At 44.8% G+C, this 24954-nt stretch overlaps 1 protein-coding gene across 2 annotated transcripts in view; it reads right to left on the reverse strand.

Annotated features, from left to right (window-relative positions):
- The window catches only part of DUSP22 (dual specificity phosphatase 22), a 64029-nt gene extending 40255 nt beyond the window's left edge, over positions 1–23774 (reverse strand). The window contains exons 1-3 of one of the 2 annotated variants that reach the window (XM_014606743.3): positions 23426–23774; positions 15145–15178; positions 3173–3255 (exon numbers count right to left, since the gene is read on the reverse strand). In XM_014606743.3, the coding sequence (XP_014462229.1) occupies positions 3173–3255; positions 15145–15178; positions 23426–23446 (138 nt within the window). In that variant the 5' untranslated portion in view covers positions 23447–23774. The remainder of the gene's footprint in view (positions 1–3172; positions 3256–15144; positions 15179–23425) is intronic. The other variant, XM_059724337.1, reaches the window with a different exon arrangement.
- Between the last annotated feature and the right edge of the window lie 1180 nt (positions 23775–24954).

Below are 24954 nucleotides of genomic sequence, written 5' to 3' on the forward strand. Positions count from 1 at the left end.
TATATACTAATGCTAGGAGCACGAGGAGCAAGCAGGATGAACTAGCACTCCTGCTTGCAGAAAACACCTACGACTTAGTAGGGCTAACAGAAACCTGGTGGGATTCGTCCCACGACTGGGCGGTACATATTGAGGGTTATAAGCTGTACAGAAAGGACAGCGTGGGGAAGAAAGGGGGAGGGGTTGCGCTCTATGTCAATGAGCAATATACTTCGACCCTCATCAAGACGGAATCGAAGGAGGAGAAAGTAGAAGGATTGTGGGTTAAGTTACATGGGGGGCAAGGAGAAAGGGATTTGGTGGTAGGGGTCTGCTACAGACCCCCACACCAAGGGGAAGAGCTAGATTCGGGGCTCCTGAGGCAGCTCTCAGAAACCATAAAAACTAAGGAGGCGGTTGTCATGGGGGACCTAAACTACCCAGACATCTGCTGGGAGACACAGACAGCAAAGTCCCACTGTTCACACAGGTTCCTATCCTGTGTACAGGACCTCCACCTGACGCAGGAGGTACATGGTCCCACCAGGGGGAATGCCTTACTGGGCCTGGTATTGGCAACGGGGGATGACATGGTAGGGAACCTACAGATCGGTGGTCCCCTGGGGGACAGTGATCACCAAATAATAGAATTCACCATAAGACGTCGAGTGGGTAAGGTAACTAGTACGGTGAAAGTGCTAGACTTTAGGAAAGCTGATTTCAATGAACTCAGGCGATTAGTCAAGGACACACTGCAGAGTAGCAGTTTTGAAGAGATGGGAGCCCAGGAAGGGTGGCTGTGCCTTAAGGAAATGATCCTTCAGGCACAGAAGGAGACAATCCTGATGCAAGGAAAAAGAGGGAAAGGGGCCAGAAAGCTTCCCTGGCTGACCAGAGAAATCCAGGGCAGCCTATGGGCTAAAAGGGGAGCATATAAAAAGTGGAAACAGGGAGAGATTACCAAAGAGGAGTATACCTCCTCTGCTCGCGCTTGTAGGGAGGCAGTTAGATGGGCCAAAGCTACCATGGAGCTGAGGATGGCATCCCAAGTAAAGGATAACAAGAAATTGTTTTTTAGATATATAGGGAGTAAAAGCAAGGCCCAGGGTGGAATAGGACCCCTACTAAATGGGCAGAAGCAATTGGTGACAGACAGGGGGGACAAGGCTGAACTCCTCAACGAGTTCTTTGCCTCAGTGTTCCTAAGCGAGGGGCAAGACAAGTCTCTCACTGGGATTGTAGAGAGGCAGCAGCAAAGTGCCAGACTACCATGCGTAGACCCTGAGATGGTGCAGAGTCACTTGGAGGAACTGGATGCGTTTAAGTCGGCAAGCCCAGATGAGCACCATCCGAGGGTATTGAAGGTACTGGCTGACGTCACTGCACAGCCACTGGCAGGAATATTTGAACACTCGTGGCACACGGGCCAGGTCCCAGAGGACTGTAAAAGGGCCAATGTGATCCCCATTTTCAAGAAGGGGAGGAAGGAGGACCCAGGCAACTATAGGCCAGTCAGTCTCACCTCCATCCTTGGCAAAGTCTTTGAAAAAATTATCAAGGCTCACATTTGCGAGAGCCTGGCAGGACAAATTATGCTAAGGGGAAACCAGCACGGGTTCGTAGCAGGTAGATCATGCCTGACTAGTCTAGTCTCTTTTTATGACCAGGTTACAAAACGCCTGGACGCAGGAGTAGGGGTTGACGTCATATACTTAGACTTCAGGAAGGCCTTCGATACCCCACACCATACTGGTGAACAAGTTAAGAGGCTGTGACATGGATGACTACACAGTCGGGTGGGTGGCAAACTGGCTAGAGGGTCGCACCCAGAGAGTCGTAGTGGATGGGTCGGTATGGACCTGGAAGGTTGTGGGCAGTGAAGTCCCGCAGGTCTCGGTCCTAGGACTGATACTCTTCAATGTCTTCATCAGCGACTTGGACGAGTTAGTGAAGTGTACTCTGTCCAAGTTTGCAGAAGACACAAAAACGCGGGGAGAAGTAGACACGCTGGAGGGCAGGGAACAACTACAAGCAGACCTGGACAGGTTGGACAAATGAGCAGAAAACAACAGAATGCAGTTCAACAAGGAGAAATGCAAAGTGCTGCACCTAGGGAGGAAAAATGTCCAGCATGCCTACTGCCTAGGGAATGACCTGCTGGGTGGCACGGAAGTGGAAAGGGATCTTGGAGTCCTAGTGGACTCCAAGATGAACATGAGTCGGCAGTGTGACGAAGCCATCAGAAAAGCTAATGGCACTTTATCGTGCATCAGCAAATGCATGACGAACAGATCCAAGGAGGTGATACTTCCCCTCTATCGGGCGCTGGTCAGACCGCAGTTGGAATGCTGCATGCAATTTTGGGTGCCGCACTTCAAGAGAGATGTGGATAACCTGGAGAGGGGCCAGAGAAGGGCCACTCATATGGTTAAGGGCTTGCAGGCCATGCCCTATGAGGAGAGACTGGGGCACCTGGACCTCTTCAGCCTCCGCAAGAGAAGGTTGAGAGGCGACCTTGTGGCTGCCTATAAGTTCATCACAGGGGCACAGAAGGGAATTGGTGAGGTTTTATTCACCAAGGTGCCCCCGGGGGTTACAAGAAACAATGGCCACAAGCTAGCAGAGAGCAGGTTTAGACTGGACATTAAGAAGAACTTTTTCACAGTTCGAGTGGCCAAGGTCTGGAATGGGCTCCCAAGGGAGGTGGTGCTCTCCCCTACCCTGGGGGTCTTCAAGAGGAGGTTAGATAGGCATCTAGCTGGGGTCATCTAAACCCAGCACTCTTTCCTGCCTATGCAGGGGGTCGGACTCGATGATCTATTGAGGTCCCTTCCAACCCTAGCACCTATGAATCTATGAATATCTATTATCCATTATAAACAAGGATTTTTTTTTTGATTTTTTTTTAAACGTGGGACCTTCTAACCATACTTTCTATAGGGATATCAAATAAGTAACATTGCTAATACAGCTAAGAACATATCTGTCTATAAAACACTGTAATTGAATCTTCCTGTGTTATCTGGATTTCTTTTCTGCTGGAATAAAGGGACTGGTCTCATAAAACCTTTGCTTTCAAATGTTTCTAGGAGAAAATAAGGAAGTCACTGATAAACATTGATGGCTAAGAGTGTAAAATTAACTCAAGGTTGGCAGTTTTTGTTACCTGAGCACAAATTGGGGGCCCCCTTACCTCAAGCATAGGCCGGGCACTATCGTGAATTGAAAGAATGTGTGTAATATTGTTCCTACTCAGTTGTTCTGCATCTCTGGCATCTGTAAAAAAGGAAAACAAAAGAGAGAATTATTTAAAAAAAAATAAATAGTTTCTAAAAAACCTGGTCCTCTCTCTCATGCACATATTGAAAGCCACTAGTTTCTTGAAGTTTCATTAAAGCAAAATATAATTATATATATCTGTGTTATATTATTATATAACAATATAATTATACTATAAACAACACATCTTAAAAGAGGGGGTGGTGGAAACTAACTCCAAAGCAAATGATCTACTATATTAAGAACAGGCTTAAGTGAATAAAGAAATGTTTCCTTAAAAAAAATCAGCAGTTTCACATATTTTGCATCTGAAAATTAAGTTTGCATCTCACACACAGATCACACGTGTGCAGGTGAGAACCACAGGACAATCTGTATTTATCAGATAATTCTGACTTTCTGCCAGCTAATCTATTGGGTACATGAGGACTTTTTCAATCCTGTAGCTACTAAGCAGCTCCAAAACAGTTACTGTTGTTTTAAAAATCAACTTGCTATCAAGAGGTTTTCCCTCCAGCCTCCAAATGCAATATCCACCCCCCAAACTGACCCAGGTTCAAGGTTAGTAATATAAAGTAGTAGATCAGTAAAAGATTTTTAAGGATAGATCTCTCAATCTTTCAGAGTTAAACAGGAGAGTTACATCTCAGGAAACAAGAAATTCCTAACTTCCCAAGTACATACATGCTATTTGCTTCAAATCCTGGAGGGGGGAGATTCCCAAAAGAAGCCATAATATTTCATGACTAGAAAATCAGTTTTAAGGAGTTGTTTAGAGAAGTTTTAAATTTGTTTATATTGTTCTTCTCCATCTGAGGCTTGTTATTAGGATTCCTGATTAACTAAGACATTTGATTTTACCAATGAAGGGGCACAAAAACCACACCTAATACCTTTTTAAAATGATAATATCTATGCCATCCCTAACATGAACTTCCCCACAATAATATGCTATACATATAACATAAATGAACATACAATGTTATGTTTTTATAGACATTTGAGCCAACCTGCAAAGTGCCATGGAAAAACCAACGGGGAAAAAGTTGGGTTTTTTTGGGTTTTTTTTTTTAAAACACCCCTTTCTCCAGATTCAAGAGATCATGAAAATTCAAGAGATATCTAATACCAAACTAATGCAGACCAGACCTGAAGGCGGCAGCACTGTATTTGAAAGCATGTCACCCACAAAAATCCTTGCTTCTCCCATATCCCTCATGGCCACAACAGCACTCCAACACTACTAAAATTGAAAAGATTAGTACTAGCTCTATGGGATGCAAAATAATGAGAGGAAATTCATAGAAACAACGAAGAATTTCTGAATTTTGATATATTCATTTCACCTATTTTTTTCTGGATGACGTGGTAATCCCAACTAAACCTTCATATCATAGTACTCTATCATGCATTCCTAGTACATTACACACAAACACATTCGCACCAAGTGACACTGTCAAACAGAATAAGAGTCCTTGCTGGACATGTTTAACAGTCCTCAGCTGGCACCGAACTTATAGCCTTCACCAAAAAAGCAGTCTAATGCTTAAGACAAGGATCTATTGACAGCATGTAGCAGTATTGTCTTTTTGCTCCCTGCGAACTAGCCACCAAAGGAGAACATAACACATTTATTTAGTGCGTACATATAGTTCATCATCAACTCGTTTGACATTTAGCCAGTATTTACATAAAAAAATGAATAAGGTTTAAATGGGGAACAGTACCAGATTACATCTTTAATTAAGATAAAACATATCTAAGTGCATTGACTATAACAAGATGGCTTTCAGTCTTGGACATTTGACAAGTGCTGACATGCTCAGAACTAGACTCCTGATTGAGACCACTGAAAATGTGGTGGTAGACATTTTAAAGAAAAAGCTTGGTTTCTTCATGAAAGCACTGCTAGAATCTGTAGTAGTCTGTAACCACATTACAACTTCCCCATAATAACCTTCTAAGATGCATGAACATGACCTAAAAGGAGAGCTTGTAGAGGGAAAAACTTCAGCCTATGTTCATTTATTCCTGACCACTTTAGTGAGAAAGACTTCCCTCAAGTGTCAAATGCAGCTTTTTTTCTCTTTGTAATGTGGCCACCTGTTTTAAAAAAACAAATTTTATGAGCAGTATATGTTAGCTTGGTTTTATACATAAAAAGAGTACAGACCACAAAGGTTTCAAACCAGCTCTTTCTTGGTGCAAAAATAACAATAGTATCACCTGTACATTTCTTATCAATCAGCCCCTCCTACTTCAAGTCATTACTCTCTACTACAAAGTTTCAGTCCCCTTTCTAAGCCGGAAAGCAGAACGGGGCATTTTAATTGCGTTACCCAGTATTTTAGTTATTTATTTGGTTTGATTTCTATGCCCCTTTTCCCAACATAGGCTCCAAGTGGCTTATAATAGGAAAAACAGACTTATATTTATAGGACTGCCCTATTTATATAACAGGATAAAAATATAAAACAGAAGCCCACTAACCAATATCATACCCTAGTTTTATTTGCAAAATGCCAGCTCACATAGGAAGGTCTTACAGTGCTCCCAAAAGATATCCAGGTTTGGGCTCTGGTGGGCATAAAGAGGAAGACTTCCAGAGCTGAGGAATGACTGAGAAGGACCTCCCGTGCCTTCTTGCCAAGTGGACTCGGTACACTGATGGTACTTGCACGAGGTTGCTCTTGGGCAACCTCAAGGATTGCGATGGAGAATATGAGAGGACCCAGGCCGTTTATAGCTTTAGAGGTCAAAAATCAGCTATTTGAATTGTGCCCAGGAAGCTACTGGAAACTCTAGAACAGTAGTTTTCAACTTTTTTTTCCCTCCCCCCCCCCGTGTGGACCACTGGAAATTTTGAGTAAAGGTGTGGACACCTTTCAACTGTAAGTGTGGGTATTCACACACTTTTGATTGAACATGGTCATCTTTCACAGATGCCTTAGACAGTCTGCAGACCCCCAGGGGCCCACAGACCACAGATTGAAAACTATTGCTCCAGAGCACTGGAACTGTGTGCTCATGGTGACTGACCCCGGCTGGAAGGCAGGCCGCCATGTTCTGCACCATCTGAAGCTTCCAGACGGTCTTCAAGGGCAGCCCCACCTAGAGGGCACTGCAATATTCCAGCCTTGAGGGTACAAAAGTACAGATGATGGTGGCCAAATCTGAATATGGAAGAAAAAAAAAAGGGGGGGGGGTGAGAGCCTTTCACCAAATGGAGTTGGTAAAAGGTGCTCCTAGCTACACCTGCCTCCTGAAGACCCACGTGCACCAGAGGATCCAAGAGCATTCCCCAGGCTTTAAAAACCAGTGACAAGAGGGGGCTGAACCCCAATGACAGATGTCCTAATCACACCAAGTAAAGTGGTCTGCCCATCACCATCACCTCTGTCTTGTATGGACGGTGCTACTGTCTTGGATGAATCCAGTGCCTCAACTACAGCCAGGCAGTAGGAGAGACTGTGGGGCCTTAGTCAGATAAAAAGAGAGAGGCAGAGCTGGGTGTTATCAATATACTGATGCACCTTGCTCCAGATCTCCAAATAAATCTCACTCAGTAACCTCATATACATATTAAGTGTGTGTGTGGGGGGGGGCATAATGAAGTCCTGGGACCCCATAGGGAAGGTTCTAAGGGGACGACAAGCACTCAACCATCACCACCCTCCCAGATCTCCTTGCTAGGAAAGTGCAGAACTTATTTACAGTAGTCCCATGAATATCCACTAAGTTAATGCTTTATCAGCATCTCATGGTCAACTGTATCAAAGGACACTGAAAGATCTAGTAAGATCAGCAGGGCACAGTTTCCTCAGTAGGTAAGATCCATACAAGCACAATAAGAAGAGTGCTAATAAATGCATCCTGTTACAAAAAAAATGACCTTCAAGATGTTAATCTCTATAAAAGTTATAGAAAAATCAAAACTGTAGTTTCACACACTACAAATCTAGCATGTATGACTGTGGTAATGGTATTTATTCACTCAATTTCTTGTCAGTGTCAGACAAAAATCAGTTCCAAATACATTAAAGAATGTATATTCTCTTTACAAAGAGGCAGTTCTTTAAAAAGGTAATGCTAATTTTTGCTGGAACCGACTGTTCAATTTGTGAGCCCTTCAGCTGGGAATAATTTTATTAACATTGTGTTGTGTAACCCCAGTTAATCCAAGGTCTCAGAGACTGGCTGAGAGCTCAAAGAATAGGGTCAGTCAGGGGAGCCAGACTGCATGTCCAATATCTCAGAAATCTGTACTGTATGTCCTCCAAATACAGTTGCAAACTTCAAAAGTCAGTGAGCTGGAACAGTCCACCATACAGGAAGGGACTCTACGTTTCCTAGCAAGTAGGGCAATGTACTGAGACTCAAAGAAACGTAGCTTCTAGTCCAGCCTCAGCTGCAGACCTGCTTTGCACAGTGAGGTGAAGTGACTTGTTCCTTTTCCCCCCACCCCGCTTCCTAGCCTTCACCTGCCTTTAATACTTTTAATCAAAGTTTTTCAGAGCTAGAGACCCTCTCTCACTATGTGTTTATACAGCGTCTAACAGTAAGGCCCAGGTCTCCATCTGTGTTAGCATGTCATACAAATAAATACATACATAAGAGGATACTAGTGACTTAGCAGAGCCCATATGCAAGGTTCCCACAGCTGAAGACTAGTCAGCTTTAAAGCAGCTGTGGTTCACTTTAAAAGATGACTAACATACATGGAACAGCCCAAGGGGACAATTTAGTTTTTCAGAAGGCTTAGGGTCCAACAAAGTTCAATGAATCAAGGTTATACAGCCAAAAAATGCTATATTTCAAGAAGTGGATGTGGGGAAATCAAGTATCCTGAAGCAATGGATCTTGGTAAATAGCTGGTTATAACATATTTAGCAAATGGTCTTTCAAATCATAGAAAATATATAGCAAAAGGAGAAAAAAAAATAGGGTGCCTGGTTTGAAAATAAATCATTAAAGTTTAAGGCCAGAGGGCAGATAATTTAGTGAGGGGAAATTCCCTTGCTTCCCCCCTCTGCAGGCTGCTGATATTAGAAGCAAGCTTTAGCGGCTGTCTCCAATAACTACACAGATAAGATATCCTGTCATTCACAATATCTACGCAAGAGAAACATGGTCATTTTCATATCGAAAATTGTTACGTTAAGGAATGAAAAGGCAAAAACATTTAGTGCCGCAACAGAAATTCTGACTTGTACTTTAGCACAACACAGCAGCAGTGTTCTTCATTCACATTTCAAGGTCACTGAAATAATGCATTTAGCACTGTATTTAGACATGAAAGAAACTTCTTAGCCTGCATCCAGCTCAGCCCTTACATCCATCCAGGACAGGACGGGTATTTAAAGTAGTTTGTGTTATGCTTTGCCCAGTGTAGTTTAAAACCTCTCTACTTGAAGTCCCCATCAGTGGTTTCTTCAGAAATGCCTTTTCCTTGTAACTGAGACATTTCACCGCCAGGAAATTCCCCTACTCCTCTATATACCGCCTATGATTCTTGGTTTAATTTCCTCTTACGCCTCCTAGCTCTAGGCCTTCATGTCATTAGACAGCCACTTTCCCAAAAGAAGCAACATTGCTCCTGTGGCAAAGGGCGTAGGAAGGAATTTGCAGTCTGGCATGGTCTCCCAGCTGCACCACAACCTTCCTGTGAGTCTCTTGGTCAAGCCACTTAACATCAGTGCCTTATTTCCCCTCTACATAAAATAAAGATGACACTTCCCCAATTCTGTCACTGGGTTGCTCTGAGGATGTATTCAATTATGATTGTGACAAGCTCTAAAAACCAAGGTGATGGGTCCTACAAGCATCTAAGACAAACCACAGGTTTATACTAATTCGTTTAAGAAGTAGACAAGGAGGAAATGAAATTAGATAGTGGAAGTCATGTCACCTCCAAATATCTCATTTTCCCATCTTTGGAATGTTTTTGGGATTTTGCTGTTGTACAGAAAAGAAAGCCCATTATGTTGAGATGAGGTACGGGTACGCAACATTGGACTGAGATTCATCCCTTAGCTAGGAAAAGCTGACAACCAGAATCTGCTCAGGCTAGGTGTATATTTCTTGGATATTTTCCCCTAGCTAGTCACCTCCTCCAGCCTGTACTTATTCCCTCTCTTCCCTGCAAACAGCCCTGTCACAAGGAGGATGTTACACTCAACACAAATTATAATTCTGGTAAAGACAAGGCAGTTGTAGTTTTACTATGCATTGGTAGCCAAGGTAAACTCTGACCTCCATCCTCCCACCCAAAGTGTTTACCTAAACCTGCAAAAAGTACAAGAACTACAAACTGGCCTGTCTTCAGGAAGATTTCAGCCACCTCATCTTTCCTTCTGCTGCAGACACACCCTGCACGTGTTTTTGAGAATAACCGGTTTGAGGCTTGGGTCAAAACTTTCACGCTTCGAAAACTAGAGTCAAACGCCCTGCTTTTCAGAGGTATGGGTCACCAATGGCTTCCTTTGGGTTCTGAAAGGAAAGCTGTGGTCCATCCAATGATGCCACAAAAAAAAAAAAAAAAAAAAAAGGATTCCCACCTTCCTGTCCCTAAGCTTAACTCCTGCAAATAAAAGTTACTCAGAAGTCTCAGAAATACCATTTTGGGAAGGTGGAGGAGGAGGGTGCTAACTAGCTAGCTAAGTACATTGTTCCTGACATGTTATCTTATCTCCTTGCTCATCAGATATTAGTAGAGATTTTATATCTTCAGAATGGCAATAATGAATGGTATTAGGCCTCAAGTGAAGCACTAGAAAGGGATTTTTTCCTGGAAGAACTTTACAGACACCTATTTCCAGGAATGACATGGCTCAGTGAATACAAAAGAATCATTCAGCATGCAATGTACCTTCTGCTGAGCAACAGGAAGGGCGGAAACTTAATTGAAGCTCTCTACCTCATCCATAGCACCACTGGACTCTTTGGGGGAATTAAGCCTCAGATTGTGGCTTTCCCCTTAGAATCAAAAACCCCCTGAATATTCCATTGGAAATACTTGAACCTTTCACACGGTCTTTAAAGCAGAAAGGACATGAGCTGCTTCGAATTCAGGGTTGCAGGACAGCATGACTTGTAACTAATAAAAGTTACAAGTAGCTCTTTGGAATCAATTGTACATAAATGATCCTACAGATATTTTATGCTGCAATCCCCAAAAATGTTTCCTTTCTTCCTGCACAGAAAGAGGCACAGGAAGGAGCAGGGGGGAGGTGGGGAGAGACCTGCTGTTCAACTGATCTATTTGGAAACCAAGAAATTTCTTCTGACAAGAGGAAAGAGCTCTCAGTGACCTTGCAAAAGGCTTTCTTTTTATACTGGGAATTAGACGTATATGGAGCTTTCATCCCCCAGCAGCCGACTGACAGTTCTATCCTGCAACCAGCTCACTGTAACTTGCAAGTGGCTTTGATTTCCATTTGGAAGGAGAGAAAAAAAAAAAACTGACAGGCCAAAATTTTTTGAAATCAGAACGGAGAGGAAGGGTTGATTTTGACTTGCATTTCTTTCCACTCCCTTTCCAACCCATGTCACTCCTATGGAATTTATGCTGAAACCCAGAAGATAGTATGCAAAAATATATTTTTCAATTCCACAGGAAGGGCAGTGGGTTTTGATATTCTCAGCCTACGTACTATATGCTTTCAGATGAACTTTGTACCTCCGTAGTACAGCTATAATGGATTACTAGCAAATAGCAACATTCTGCAGAGATACCAATTCATCTCCAAACACCTTTTTCCTGCCTCTTGCTACAAGAGCAAAGCCCCCAAACATTCCAACAGAGAAAGCCCATTATATGAAAATGAACCACAAGTGTGCAGTATTCGACTTGGCTAAGAAAAGCCAATTAATGGGATCTACTCAATCCCATCCAGGAAGGCACAGTATGGCCTATAATGGAATTCAAGAACTTACTCAGGTGTGAACTGACACCCAAGTAAGTTCACTGAACTCTCTATCCCAAAGGATCCAAAAATGCTTTAAAAGCAGGACTCCTGAGTCCTGGTCCCAAGCCCCGCCACAGGGCCCCGCCATTTGTAACCTGTGCCTTAGTCTACCCAAACACTACACACATATAAAGATTCATCTCCTGTGGGCATTCTGAATTTACTGGAGTCTAGAAATCTGTAAAGAAGTATTTTATCTATATACAATAAATAAGCACTATTCTGGTGGAAAAGCCTGCAATTGGAAGATTAGCTTAACAACCATTCCAAAGGATGAAACCAGAGCAACAATAACAGCATCCTCCAACATCCTGTTCTGCTGGATTTGTAGTAATTTGGAAGGGGAATGCATCCCCAAGTCACCAATATCACTTCCAATAACACCTCAGTTTCGTTGATGGTTTCCCAGGCAATTACTAACAGAACCACCGTATTCACCTTGTAACCTTGATATACGCTCAAGGTGATATGCCAGCTGTTTCAAACATCAGATCACTTACTAAACCCCCAAAATACTGTAGCTTTATGTCCAAGACCTTCAAAAGTGATGAGTAATTTGGGCACCCCCCTTTTTGAACACCAGAAATCACCAAGTCCCAGCTCTCAGAATTCCAGTCTTGTTTTGGGATGGCTCAAGCTAAGCATCCAAAACTCCATCAGGCATTTTTGAAAGTTTTGTCCCATCTCTCTGGCCTTGCAAATGACAACAAACAAAAGACAAGCAGAAGGACACAGCCATTGAGTCTCTCTTGGAATTATGACAGCAGTCGGCTGATCTTTGCCTTGCTTGAACAGTGGATTGCTTTGCAATATTGACAGCCCATCACTATTACTATTAGGAAAGTTAATAAGTTTACTTCTTAATAAGAGTGTCCTACTAGCAATGGCTAGCTCTCTCTCCCACTCCGGGCATATAGCTAACTCAACAGATCAATTTTCTATTTGACAGAATGGTGTGATGGTAGAGAGAGAATAGGTTACATAGAGAGAGCAAGGGCCATTAAAAAAAATGAAGGGTGTGAATTTTAACTTCAGTGAATGCAGTCTTTGAAGCACTCAGTCAATCTGACTTAGATTGACACCCGCTCCTCTCCTTCCCTCTTTTACATGAAGCAGCTGAACACTTCAGCTTCAGTTAATTTTCAGCCAAAAATGCTAGTGCTCACCGCATCTTCCTTAATGCCACAACTTTATCAAGCTAGACGTGATCTGACATACCATTAATAGCCCCTTTTGCAAGACATGTTGCAATAACCATTCTGCTCCAAGAGCTAGGAGGGTTCTAAAACCTAATCTGGGCTGAGGTGCTGACTCAGTCTGCAACCATGACCAACTCCCCTTCATCTTGCTGCATGGGAGACAAAAACAGCACCATGCTGAGAAACAGATGCTGCATCCGAGTTTCACTCTCTTGGGCGTACTGTCAAAAGTTTGCCACCAGGGCTGGCATGAGAATGGCGACAGTTTCGTATTCTGTGCACTCAGGGCAACTTGAAGGGACCATGTCCTTTGCTTTTTGAAATGCTGAAGCAATCTGGGAATATTTGCAAGTGAAACACGAGGTAACATTCATAGTTGGTAGGGTCAGAAGGGACTCATCAAGTCATCTCCCTCCACTCCCACTTTATTCCTTATTCTTCTCATCATGATGTGTGGCCAGGTACAGATAGAGAGTACAGCTCAAAATAAAACTTGTCACTGATTGTACTCCATTTCTCTCATTTTCTTCTCTTTGTTTCCCACACCCTCATCCTAACCTCACCTTTGTGCATCTTTACATGTCTCTCCCCCCCATAAAGCTGACACAGTCAACTCCCCCCAGTCTCCCCAGATGCTCCAGCACCATCCACAGCATCCTCAACTATGAATAGCACTAGAGCACCTCTTAAGTTTGACTTATGGACCAGGGCTGGTTCCTGAGACACTATACCAGGGGTGAGCAAAACATAATCCCTCGGTGGGCTGAATCTGGTCCACGGGATGTATCTGGCCTGCAGCAGGTCCCTGGACCCTGCCTGGCCCAGGCACACGGAGCAGCTTCGGCCATGGCAGCTGTGGCCAGTCCCCCACCCACAGGTGAGTGGCAGAGCAGGGGTAGAGATGGTGTGGTGGATGGACTCCACCTCCCAGCAGCCCCCACAGCAGCAGCTCCTTCAGTCTGCTGCTGTTAGTGTCTTCACTGCCAACAGCTACAGTGCCACTGTCTGGGCACCCCGGCCTGTCTGCCCCACACCCACTGCCGGGGGCACGGGACAGAGCAGGTGGGTGTGCAGGCGGGATCTCCATGGAGACTGGCCAAGGACCTCCATGGGCAGGATGTAACTCAGCCAGGTGGATGGGATGGGGCTGCAAGTGGTCAGGGAGTGGTGTCTGGGAGCGAGATCATGGGGTGGTGACAGCGCAGAGCCGGGGCTGTCACTCCCCGCATGTCCCTGCCCACAGAACTGGTGCTTATTGCAGGGATATGCAAGGAGCAGATCGTTGCTCTGCCCTGGGCCCTGGGCCCACACTATCACCTCCCCCCGTAATCCTGGCACCCGACTGCCATCCACCTACCCCACTCCCCACCGGCCTGCAACCCCATCCCATCCACCTAGCTGAGCATGCCCTGCTCAGGGTGATCCCGGTGGTCTCCAAGACCCTGCCTGCCTATTTCATCTGGTACCCCTGGCAGTAGGTATGGGGCAGATGAGCCCGGGCCAGATAGGATCAATTGCCCCCTCATACCCTGGGCCAGGCCAGCAATCCTCCCAGCCCCTAACCTGCAACAGCTCACCAAAACTGCCACCCCTGCTCTATATGACATCTCTCTCCACATAGAGAGGGCAGCAAAACACTGATTTGCTGTGAAAGCAATGTGGTATCATGGAATGCTCCACAGGCAGACAGAATACACTGACCTATGCCCAGGCCACCAGACACTTTGCACGAGAGATGAGAAAGCGAAGAACAATATTGCAGTGCCAGGTAAGTGTGAAATGGAGAGGAAAAACCTGCTCAGGCAAGTAACAGATCAGGAGATCCCTGACCAGCACCATACTTGTGGCTCAGAACTATGACTAGCTGTAGTCAATGTTAGTTACATATCACCAGAACTATTGCAGGACCATCTGCAGGCTCATCAGACATCAAGGTCCCCATTGTGACAGGCTCAGAAAACATGTGCAATTAAAAGATGGCCGCTGTCCCAACCCACTTACACTCTAAATTACTAGTCAACTGGAGCTACTGAGTGCTGTTTTGAAAAACAGGCCATATATTCAGATACCTAAAAATAGATTCAAAGCCAGCTGTATGTTCCTTTTTTTTTTTTTTTTTTTTAAATCCTAACCTTAGTTTTCTTCAGAATCTGGGTCTGAAAGTACCAGATAAAAAGTTGAATGGCACCCCTCCCCCTCCTCCCTTCACAAACACAAACACAAGAACAAGAACAGATCTAAGTCTGCAACATGGACAGTGCGGGTACTGTGATTCAGACATCCCACTACAGATCTCTCGGTTTCACAAGCAATAATAATAGGGGTCCTTAACAGGTGTCATAAATAACCTGAACAATGAAAGCAAGCACTGGTGGGACAGCAAGCTACTAAAGAGGAGGGCTTGAAATACTTCTTACAAAAAATCTGCATTGCCCACATACAAGCCTGGTAAGGCAGGACTGGTTTACAGCATAGGCCAATATTTAGGGATTCCAGATGATGCATGTCCCCGTTAAACTGTCTGTTTTAATATTAAATATTTTTTAATATTACAGTTGTGCTGTGCAGAAGACTGAGTAAACTGGTTGTCCTTTTCAGTTCCAGCAGGTGGATTCAGAAATGGATTAAGAGAGTGAAAGAAGCTGTCCAGCTGTTAGACGATACTTCAGGCCCATAACCGTTAAAATAATCCTAAATTATAACCATAAAACTAATCTTACCTTTAAAGTTGCCAATGAACAAGCCAGGCAGAATCTGCGAGAAAGAAATATAGTATCAAATACAGATGTCTTGCGGTAACTCAATTTGGCAATGTTCGATTTGCATACAGGATGGAGCATACTACTATAGCAGACTATTGTCTATTCTAAAGCAATCTAAAAAACCCATGTTTCTCCTTGCAACTTTCCTCATCTGCAATACTTCAGGCAGGCGGCACTTTGAATGGTTTCCCACATGGGGCGAGGGGGTAGGAAGTGTGGATGATGAAATATTTGTTTTCACAGAGTCACCTCAAAAGTGCTTCACAAATATGAAGAGGGCCTCACAAGTCCCCTGCTGTAACTGTATGTATTATCCTTAATTATTCAGTGGGGAAGCACAGACGAGCGTAGAGTAATTTGCCTAAAGTCGGAGAGCAAGTCAGAGAAAGAACTGGGGGTAAAGAGGGGAATCCAATGGATCTTCTAGCAGTTAAAGCAGAAGCATGCAAGTCAGACTGCAGCTCTACTGTCATTCAGGCCATGCTCAGCCAGTACAAGAAATCACTGTAAACAGCCGCTACTTGTGCGAGCGAGAATTGATGAAAGTCACCCAGTTGCATTTTCCCCTCCCAGTCCTACGTGCTCACAGCAGCGTTCCTATCAGCTCTTGCTGTTCTCAGTTACAGGACTTTCTTTAACTTGCAAGTTTCAAGGTTAGTGTAAGGGCCAGCTCCGAGTACACGTGCATTCAGACAGCATAAACATTGGGCCGCTGCCCCTCCCCACTCTTTCAGAAGCCTCTTCACTTTGGAACTGCAACCAGCACACGCAAAGGAAGCACACATTGAAAAAAGAAAGAAAGAAAAATGCACGCCGCAGCCTTAAACCTTACTCTCTGCCACTTTGAAGCCACCCACCTGAAAATCTACCACTAACACCAAATCCTTTGAAACAGCTAAAAACAAGGTAGCCAGACTATATGCTCCACTCTCCTGCAAGCACATGCAGAGCATACCACCATCAATGACAAGTCAGCAGGGACTTCCTACTGCCTTAGTAACACCCCTATGTCATCACAACAGCATCAACAACCTCTCTAGCAAAGCTATTTAAAGGAAAAACTCTACCCGTTTTGCTCACTCCAGCAATCTGAAAGCCCTAAAAGTTATGAAACACTTTTCATCAGGGATTAGTGTTTAAGGCTCTTCTTGACAACTGCGAGCATGTTGAAAAGCGATGTGATTTGTGCCACACAGAATGGCGGCCCAATGCAAGAGCCTAAACAAGTAACCCAATTTCTAACTGGCTTTGTCAGAATGGTTTCTCAAGCAAAAATAAGTCTAACGCTTATTGTTTCACTGCCAAATTGGACAGAAGTCAGAGAATCCATAATAATCAACACCTCTCCAATCAGCTTTGTGCTATATAAACACCCCTCCCATCCCGATTGCCTCAGTTGCCTAGTCATGTCACCTCTTATCCCCCAGAGGCCTAACCCTGAAAACACTCTGGGTTTCTGGGCCCTCTGCCCACCACCTTTCTCCTGGGATCACAGGACCTTTGTGATCCCCTTAAATGACCTATGATGCTGAACAACATTTACTTGCTCTTTTTTCATTTTTCCCTTTGCCAAACTGGGATCTGAAGGACTAAGAAACAGAAGCAAGTCAAAGGCCATAATTTTTTTCTTTTTAATCACATAAATCAGAGCTGATGCTTAACTAAACCCAAGCAAAAGGAGACCGAACTATCAATATTTTTCAGCATGATTTATTCCCTCTATCTCTGCTTTTACTAAGTTAATGTTCTTTACAACAGGAAAAAAAATTATTCCCCCCCACCTTGAGTTGTCACTTCAGAACAACAATCACTGAGAGGGAATTACTTTTCCAAGATTTCTCTTTTCCTTACAACATGATTAAATCACTCAGTTTCCAATGTCTCTCAGCTAAACAGATATGGAGAAGAGCCATCATCGCTGGGTACAAGGGGAAAAGGAATACGAATACCTGCTCCCAAAGACAATACACCTGTCATATTAGCGCGGGACCAACATTAGTTGGCTAACACTCTCAAACAGATGGAAATAGGAACAAACTTCAGCTGCAAACTGTGCTTAGAAGCTTTCCTTATATTTTTAACTACAGAGAATTTTGTATTTGGAGCAACAAGCTCAGGCCACAGTAACCCTACTGTATACTACAGCATTTTAGACCATACAGTAGTTACAGCAGTTCCCAATCTATGCTACTGGTACCACCAGTGGGATGCAGACAACCAGTCAGTGGTATGCATTAACAGATTTATTATAATTACTTTATATGACAAAGATGTGTTGGTGGTACTTAGGTTGAACTGAAAAATGTGCTGGTGGTACTGAAGGTTGCATCATTTTAAATTGGTGGTATACAATCTGTCAGTTTGGAAACTGCTGCAGTAGTACTTATACACCCTGTGTATATTCTCAAAGGAGGGTTATAGCTTAAAAGGTAGACAAGGTCACTGAGGGGGGAGGGGGCGGGGGGAAGGCTACAATGAAAAAAACTATTTTTTCCTGAAAAAGGGATGAAAGAGGTTGACACTCCTCAAATCACCTCTCTACAGGTGGGAAAAAAAACATGGGTGTGGAGCTGATACTGACAGTTAGATAGAAAGTTAGGACATACTGCAAGCAGAATGTCTGTTACCCTTCCTGTACCAACATATAAGAAAGGTGAAAGCTACTTGGAAAGAAGTGAGTCTTCTTACAATGCTTAATGATACTTCAACACTACACTGTGGGTGGGAACTTTCAGCCGTGTCATCTGACAGCCCTCAGCAACTGTAGTGTCAGACAATGAAGAAGATGGAACACAAGCAAAAAGGAACGGATGGGTGTGCCTATGCACATGAGAGAAGACATTGGAATAGGAAGGGGGAAAAAGGTGATTACATGATGAACAAGCCAACAAGGTCTTCATATCAACTGAAACATAAAGCAAATACTATTTAGTAGATGTGACCATAGACATGTTCTTTGCCTTGCAGTCAGCTATCAGTTCTTTCTTTGTTCGTGGTAAAGTCTAATGGATAGATAATGTGATGGCAAGGCTTCCAATTTTCTCAGTGGGCACATGCATGCAGCCAACATTAATATCTTACGTCATGAGACTATTCCAGCTTATATATATTAATACTCCACGTACATTGATTTCAGTATAATAGGTTTTGTGCAAAGATTAAGAACTGCAAGGCAGAGCAAGAACAAGCAGATCAGGATTAACCCATTTCACTAAGAAAAGGTCACATACGTAAAAGGGCCAGATCTTTCCCGGCTGTAAACTGGCATAGCTCCACTGATTTCTATGGAACTATTTATATCAGTTGAAGCTATCCAGACTGATTTCCATTTCTGATGAATCATGCTTCACACCAAATACTACTTATAGAATCAAGGTTGGAAGAGACCTCAAGGGTTATCTACTTATCTATTCAACATGTAGAGATGCTACTCAACTAACCTCTTCAAAAAACCTGAGTGAATAAAGAGATCTTGAAACATACCCTGATGTCAGTTAACCACAACAGATACAGGAGGAAGTAAATCCCAGTGGAAGACTGTTCACTTAGAATACCCAGCTCATAGACAGACAATTCTAGGTACTATCAGCCTGAGTACTATCAACCTGAGTGTCATCTCTCATCCTCTCTCTTTTTATCACCTTACTTATCATCTCATTTTTATTTCTTTAACCCATCAGGAAGAGAGACCCTCTATTATATCTATTTCACATTCTTTACTTCAAGAGAAAGGAAAAAAAAAAAAAGGAACCAAAAAATACCTGCAGCCAAGTGACAAATTGGTCATTGCAGCATGCTTGCTATCTATTTCCCGTTTTTTTGTGTGTTGGATAGGAACAGTTATTGTGAACACATGCTTCCAATGCAGTTTTCCATAATCAGGAGCTGACATGCTTGAGGAAAAAAGGTGCAGCTAATTTTACAGCAAAGGAAAAGAAGCAACAAAAGGAATAACAGACAAAAGGGAGGACCCCCAGCCTCCTTTCTTCATCCAAACACTAATGTCCATACAAAAACAGATGGACTTATTACAAGCATGTACTACATTTCCTATGACATGGAAAAGTATAGGAGCAGATAGTGTTTCTGTCCTCATGACAAGGACCAGCACAAGGGCTAAACTACCAGTGGCAGTGACAGCAGCTGTGGCAGTCTCTAATGTCTTTCTTTCTGTATCAGAACCACTGGGAGCTACAACTAATCCTTCTCTGGCTTCAGGACAAAGAGATTTTCTTAACTGAAGTAATCCACCACCTAATGAGCTGCTCAATTCTTTCTGTAGTCTGTATCATGTGTGGCTAAACCACAAGAGGCACTAAAGTTACAAACTAAGGTCATGCATACTGATAAACTATGACAACCTAAAGAGGTCTGTTGGATCCAAGAGTCAGCTTTGAAGATTGCCAGCCTCCCTTTTTGTCACCAGGGTAATAGGAAAGGCAAAAGGACAGCCAGACCACAACCTGTCCTCAAGATCATCAAAACTGCTTTGACATTTTGGGGACCCAATTTAAGACATCTTAAGGAAGACTGCTTCTCAAAGTGCTGAACAATGATTTTTTTGGCATATATATAATTTTAAGTTTATGCATAGCCTTGCACAGATCGTCACAAGGTCAAAGTAATTATCACACAGTAAAAATGACTATCCAACTCTAAAGAGAGCCAACTAGCTATAAAAGTTAATGCTTGACAATGTGTAATGACTCTAACACTGGTTTCTATCCAGCCTTAATTTGAATGCCTATCAGGGCCCTTAGAAAGAGCCAAACTATAAGGGATTCAGTACATACCCATGTTTTCCCTACATTATGTTTTTAAACTTTGATGTTACTCTTTTATGTCATGCCAACTGGGATTTTAAACTTCACGAGAAACTATTAAGAATGCCTACCCAACCATGTTTCTGCTTCTTCTCCCCCCCCCCCACACTCCTAACGACAGCACCTCAAGAAGCACTCCTCATCACATCATCATCCATAGATTCTCAGAGGAAAGGGTCATTACAGATTTCACCTTGACAGCCTTGTCCACTGGTCATTCAGAAAATATTGATCCCAAGAGTGCAATTTTTATAATGTTTATATTAACTGGTTTGTCCATGTTCTGAAGACGCTTCTCCTGTGAGGTGTTAAACAAAAAAAACTGTGCATGTTTCTCAACTGAGCTTCCAAAACCCTGAGGTGGTAATTCCATTATATGTTTTCAAATATACATCCCAGAAAAGGGGCTATCTAGTGCCTTCTTCTTCTCTTTGTAATACACTTAACACACAGTTGAGGTGGTTACCCCAACGCATCTGTGATATATATGTTGACAGAAAATATTACTCTCCTGCTGATTTTTCAGTAGTAAATTGTATAAATCATTTGCTGCAGCCATGCACTTACATCTGTGCTAAAAACAGAAGTGACAGCATTGAAATGATTGTAATTCTCTTTTTATGACCAGCCAATAAAAAGCTAGTAAAGGCAGGGTTTAATTATACAGTGAGTAACACTAATCACAGAACTGATTCATCTTCCTTTCTATCTGATATACTCAGAGGGCCAGATTTTCTTCTCAGTGACTTCACTGAACAGGTTTTGGCCTACTAATAGGTGGTATTTGCTTGACACTTACATTTTCAAAGTGCTTGCTATCATTCATTAGACAGTCCTAACACCTCTCCAAAATAAAGCAGGTAATATTCACCCCATTTCATAGATGGGGAAGAAAATATAGAAGGATTAAAACCCCGATTCTGCAGCCACTGATTTCACTAGGCACAGGATCACATGCAATCTGCCTGCACTCATAAAGCAAAGTCAGTGGCAAAACCAGGAAATTCTGACTCCCAACCTAATGTTCATTCTATTAGACCACCTGCCCCTCCAAGGCTAAGCAGATATGCACTATCACCCTGTGTAAATTTACTGCAAAATCGTATTAAAATTTCACCCAACAGCGGCCTCAACACAAGAGAACTGGAGTTGGAATTTAAGCCTAAAGACAGAAGACTGGGGCTGATTGCCCTAGGTTTTGACTTGCATCAAAGCAGGCTGGAACAATTGTTACACAGGCAGCTTGACCCTCAACTGTCCTCCGCAAAGTATTAGTGGAGATACTTCACCCGTACTTGCAGTGAGACACTGGGCTACAACACAGGCAGATTTAGGATTTTGAAAAGTGGGGGAGAAGGAGGAGGAGCAGGCGGTGTGGTTCATCATTCCCATATAACACAACACCTTTCTCCAGGTAAAAAGAAACTAGAAGCTTTACTACTATGCTAGGGCCCTAGGGCTGTATTATTCAGTTAAATATTTGTTTTTGCTTTGATCCAACTACATTGGAACAAGTTAAAAAACAATCTGCAGGGCTGTGAAACAGGAGCTTCATCACCAGGAGCAGGATTGCAGAACAGAGGTTAGCCTGATTGGTGGAACAGCAAGAGCATTAAAAAGGAGAGAGGGTCATTAACACCTGTGGCATGAAAAGTTTAGAAGGAAACAGGTAGATTTTAGTGAGCCACCAATTCAATTGAGTTCCTCACTATTGTCTGACTAGAAATGCTGCTGTCACTGCCAAGCAGGCGGTTTTACACTTCGGGTGGAGCAGGAACCAATGCGGGGATGGGGGCAACTGCACCAATACACATTTCCTGGATCCACCTCTGGGCTTGTACATTTGTAGGACCCCAAGGTAATAGTCTTTGTCCCTGGAGCCAGCCAGATTCCAACATCCTGAAATGAACTTGCTGGGAAAAGCCCAATGGACTTCTTGAAAGGGAAACTTATCCTATAGGATAGGGGTGGGCAATTATTTTGGGCAGAGGGCTGCTTACTGAGTTTCGGCAAGCCATCGAGGGCCGCATGACAGCAGCCCAGGGCAGATTAATATTCATTTTCTAAATTTTTTAGGGGCCCCGCGGGCCAGACAGAATGGCCTGGTGGCCGCATCTGACCCACAGGCTGCATTTTGCCCACCCCTGCTATAGGATATACCCATTTTAAAACAAACTTGCCAGCCTACAATTGGGAAGGCCAGCCTGGCCACCGACAAGCTGCCTTCTCCAAGGGCTGCAGCAGCACCCAGCCTGCAGGCAGTGCCATAGCAGGGGCTGGGGTGAGCGGGGCAACCACCCTGGATGCTGAAGCAAAGGGGTGCCAAAAGGCACTACCCAGCCAGAGTGGGGCGCAGGATATATCCACGAACAGCTCATTTTGGGGGGAGGTGGGGGGACAGGGGAAGGGCAGCTCCCACTACTGTGTGCACTCCTGGGCAAGCATGGGGGGGGGGGGCATGTACCCCTGGATGTGTGCATGGGGCAAGGGGGGCTGCCACTGCAGACTTTGCCCCAGGTGCCAAACTTAGTTGCTACAACACTGCCTGCAGGGGCAGGGAGGGGAAAGAAGCCAAGTCTCTGGAGAATGGTTAGGGGCCCTGGGGGGGAGGACCGGGGGGGGGGGGGGGGGGGCACTGCAGGCAGGCAAAAATGCCCACATCTTTTCCCTGGAGAAAGCTTTGAGGAAGATCCATGGTTGTGAAGGCAGAAGAGGGGCTGGTGGCTGCACGAAGAGGGGCTGGGGGCTGCACGAGGCATTTCCACCTTCTCATGCAAATAAAAGAGACAAGGGAGGCCCACAGCAAGGAAAAGGAAATGACAGGAGCAACGGGTGGGGCCAGGGGCAGCTGGGCCAGCCCTGCCCCACACCTCGGCAGCAAATGTGGTTCCCCCCCACCCCACCACGTCCTGGAGGAGGGGGAAAGCTGCCGGGCACCAACGGAAAGCAAATCATCCTGCAGCTACTGGCGGCTGGGGGGGGGGGGGGGGGGCCGGGGGTGGGGAGGAAATCAGCCACCGCCTCGGGCCCCTCAAACGAGTCAAATCCGACTTAAACAGAACCCCCTTCTCCTCCCCCTGCACAGCAGGCCACAGCCCTATGTGCTGTTGACCACCAAGGAAGGGAGTAGGCATCTTTTGCAAGGGGGAGGGGGTGACCTGCCTTTTATAGCAGGGTTACAAACATCATCGTCACAGAGAGAGACTGAGACAAAGCCAGACACAACAAGGAAGCATCTTCTGCAGGGGGAGGGGAGCACGGCCCAAGCGGGGTTGCAATCATCGTCATCATCACACACACACAAGGAGGCATCTTTTGCAAGGAAGGGAGGAATGGTTCAGCCTTCCCTTTCTAGCGAGGTTGGAATCATCACCACACACACACATACATACAGAAATAACAAGAAGCAGCTTTACCTTGTTCATCCCATTCCCCATGGCTCTAAAGCAGCCTGAACCTCAGCACCGCGACGGGACTGCTCGGTGGGCTGCCGCGGGTCCCCTGTGCATGGGGAAGGGTGCGCCCCGCGTGCGTGTGTATGCGTGGGCGGGGGGGGGTGTAATTCGGATTGCTCTGCACTGGCAGAGTGGCTAATGCCTTCTCCTCCAGCCCTGCCTGGGCTTTCCTGCGGCTGCCCTGTGCTAGGGAGGAGGGCTCCCGCTCGGCTGGCGCTGGACAGTATAGGGATGAACTACTTAGCGGAATTCATCGTCAGGAACTCACTCCTACTCTCCCAAGCCGCCCACTCCCACGTGGGGATTAAAGCCCAAAGCCTATGGAGCGCCTCCAGCCCGGGGGCGGGGCACGCTGGGGCTTGTAGTCCTAGCCGCCGCCAGCCAGCCAGAGCCGTGACGGAGGGAACTACAGCTCCCAGCGTGCCCTGCGGCTCAGCCCACTCCACCTGTGGAACGCACAGACACACACCCACGCGCACTGGGCTCTGCCCGCCCTCATTCCTGGAAGGATGAGTAAGCGGCGGCTGCTGCTGGGCGGGGGTGTATGTGTGTGTCCAGGCTGCCGCCTATAACTAATTGAACCTATTTCTTGCCCTGTTATGCAAATCTGGGAGTTTTGTACCAAAAACAGAAAAGAAAAAAGAAAGAAAATTAGCAACTCCCCTCCCTCACCACCACCACCCCCTGCATTCGGGGGTTTTTGCCAGGAAATTACTGCTGACTCACTTTTAGGCTGATCTCTCCAACAGCTTCTGAGGGGCTGGGTTGCTGTGAGCTCCACCCCGGCTTTCTGTGACCCTTTGTGGTCTTTACTGGCATAAATCAATCACTTTGTGTTTGCAGTCTTCTGTGTGCTGATAGCTTTGGAAATATGCAGTGTTACGGAGCAGTGCTTTGACATACCTTGAAGAACTTGCACTGATCTGATAACCTCTTGCCTCTTCAGATGTCAACCTGCACTACGCATCTAAGGAAGGGTTTTGGCCTTTGGCATGTGTACCAATGCTGGTGAGCTACAGTGAACTGAAGTTCCCTTTAGACCCCAGTCTTACAACTGGATTCACATGAGCAGAGGCATGTTGTGATGTAAGTGGGCCTTCACACAGGTGCAGTGCCGACTTCTCATGAATTGATATGGCTTGACCCACACTGGAATGTGGGTTGCTCCAAGTATGTCTCACAATTTAGGCTCCCTAGTAACTAGAAATAAGCACAAATACATGGAAACTGATCATTAGTTTGGGAGGTGGTGCTCTCCCCTACCCTGGGGGTCTTCAAGAGGAGGTTAGATGAGTATCTAGCTGGGGTCATCTAGACCCAGCACTCTTTCCTGCTTATGCAGGGGGTTGGACTCGATGATCTATTGAGGTCCCTTCCGACCCTAACATCTATGAATCTATGAATTAAAGAGAGGCTATGGCAAGCACAGCCAAAAAAGTTTGATTCTGTTCCCACTGAAATCAGTGGTAGACAACCCATTGACTTCAAGG

This window comes from Alligator mississippiensis, chromosome 3, assembly GCF_030867095.1.
Source record: "Alligator mississippiensis isolate rAllMis1 chromosome 3, rAllMis1, whole genome shotgun sequence".
Taxonomy (NCBI): Eukaryota; Metazoa; Chordata; order Crocodylia; family Alligatoridae; genus Alligator; species Alligator mississippiensis.